Source organism: Limulus polyphemus, unplaced genomic scaffold (assembly GCF_000517525.1).
Source record: "Limulus polyphemus unplaced genomic scaffold, Limulus_polyphemus-2.1.2 Scaffold5046, whole genome shotgun sequence".
Taxonomy (NCBI): Eukaryota; Metazoa; Arthropoda; class Merostomata; order Xiphosura; family Limulidae; genus Limulus; species Limulus polyphemus.
In genome coordinates, this window is record NW_013670656.1 from 61,776 (window position 1) to 63,761 (window position 1,986).

Here is a 1,986-nt window from a genome sequence, read left to right on the forward strand (position 1 = left end):
TATATTTAAAATTTTATAGTTATATTTAATATCTTATAGTTATATTTAAAATTTTATAGTTCTATTTAATATCTTTTTGTAATGGTGGAGGTTGGGGGATTTCATTAGTAGAAATATTATAGTGGCTTCATTTCATTTCTACTTTAAGAAATTTAAAGGTAACTGTCTTTCCACAACTGGCTAGAGACAGTGAAAGTCAGTAGAAGTTGTGACGTTGTGGGTGTAAGCACTCAACTTCGTACCCTTATTTGATTTTTTTATGATTTTCCATGACGGCTGACTAGATTGACATCGGTGTTTGGATATACATATATAAATCAAACTGCCTTGTTTGAGTTATTTATTCTTTCAGTATTCTTAGCTCTTAAATATACCATTGTAAAACATCAGTATGAGGTGATCCAAAACTTTATCAACCAACATGTGCATTTAATAATACCTTCTTTAAAAATGATGAATTTCAGTTCTTAATTAATAACTTGAATTAATGTTTACTCAAAGCCTGTCAGTTGAATCGTGAAAATAAAGTGACATCTTTAATCTTACCAAGTATTTGAATTTTAGTGACAATTACAGACAAAGGTTAAATAAATTAAGAGTTTCAATATTTATTTAACTAAATGCATGCTATAAAAGAAAAAAATAATCTTTGTTTCATTTTATTTCAATTTCCTTTTTCAGCTGTTGTGTCCGTCTTCTTGTCGTGTCTTGGAACAACAGCTGGCGCCCACAGACTCTGGTCTCACAAAGCTTACAAGGCTAAACTTCCCCTAAGAATTTTTCTGATGCTTTTATTCTCCTTGGCTGGTCAGGTAAGTTATTAAGGCTCCATAATGTTGCATAGCAACACATTTCTAGGCGTTAGGAAGATATATATCTCGTTCTTAGTTACGTCATGTTTTTATTTGTCTCAATAATTACTAATATTACAATATATTATCATTCAAAATACATTAAAAATTATAATTAGTTCAAGAGCTTTGTTTTCATCTGTGAAACCTGGCACAGCCCGATTGTTAAGCCATTCGACTCACAACCTATGAGTCCACGGGATCGAATTCCGTCACCGAATATATTCGTCTTTTTAGCCGTGAGGGAGGAGAATTATAATGTGCCGGTCAAACCCCTTATTCGTTTGTAAAGAACAGACAAAGAGTTGGCGGTGGGTGATATTGACTGGTTGCCTTTCAGCTAGAAACGGCTAGCGCCGAAATCCAAGAACCAAACAAGCTCACCGTTAATTGTTTTACTTAATTACATCTAAGGTTAAAATGTTTTACTTAATTACATCTAATGTTAAAATGTTTTACTAGCACCTTTAATAAAATTACGTTATTTTAATTTTTATTGTTGAAGTGAATTCTTAAATATTTTCTTTGCTAAGTAACAAAAATGTTGGGGCACAATCTCCTTTTTTTTAAACTGTTGGAACTTTATACTTGAGTCCACTGTATTCTATTAGAATATAAAGAAAACACCATACAAAGTTTGTTCTGCTATATAAAGTATGACATATAAGAAGTTTGTTCTACTATAAAAGTAAAACATACACTAAATATGTCCTAGTGTATACAGTAAAACCTGTACAAAGTTTGTTCTGCTATATAAAATAAAACTTATAATAAGTTTGTTCTACTATAAAACATATAGCAGGTATGATGTTTGTTCTACTATGAAAAATATAACACATAAGAAGTTTGTTCTGCTGTATATAAAGTATGACATGAAGTTTGTTCTACTGTATAAACTATAACATATAAGAAGTTTGTTCTACTATATAAACTGTAACATATAAGAAGTTTGTTCTGCTGTATAAACTATAACATATAAGAAGTTTGTTCTACTATACAAACTGTAACATATAAGAAGTTTGTTCTACTATATAAACTGTAACATATAAGAAGTTTGTTCTACTATACAAACTGTAACATATAAGAAGTTTGTTCTACTAAATAAACTATAACATATCAGAAGTTTGTTCTACAA

General features: G+C 29.9%; 1 protein-coding gene across 2 annotated transcripts in view; it reads left to right on the forward strand.

The window, feature by feature from the left end:
• Positions 1-1,986, forward strand: part of LOC106472050 (stearoyl-CoA desaturase 5-like) — a 28,139-nt gene that overhangs the window by 21,647 nt on the left and 4,506 nt on the right. For both annotated transcript variants that reach the window (XM_013932681.2, XM_013932680.2), the window contains one exon: positions 682-812. In XM_013932681.2, coding sequence (XP_013788135.1) covers positions 682-812 — 131 coding nt within the window. The remainder of the gene's footprint in view (positions 1-681; positions 813-1,986) is intronic.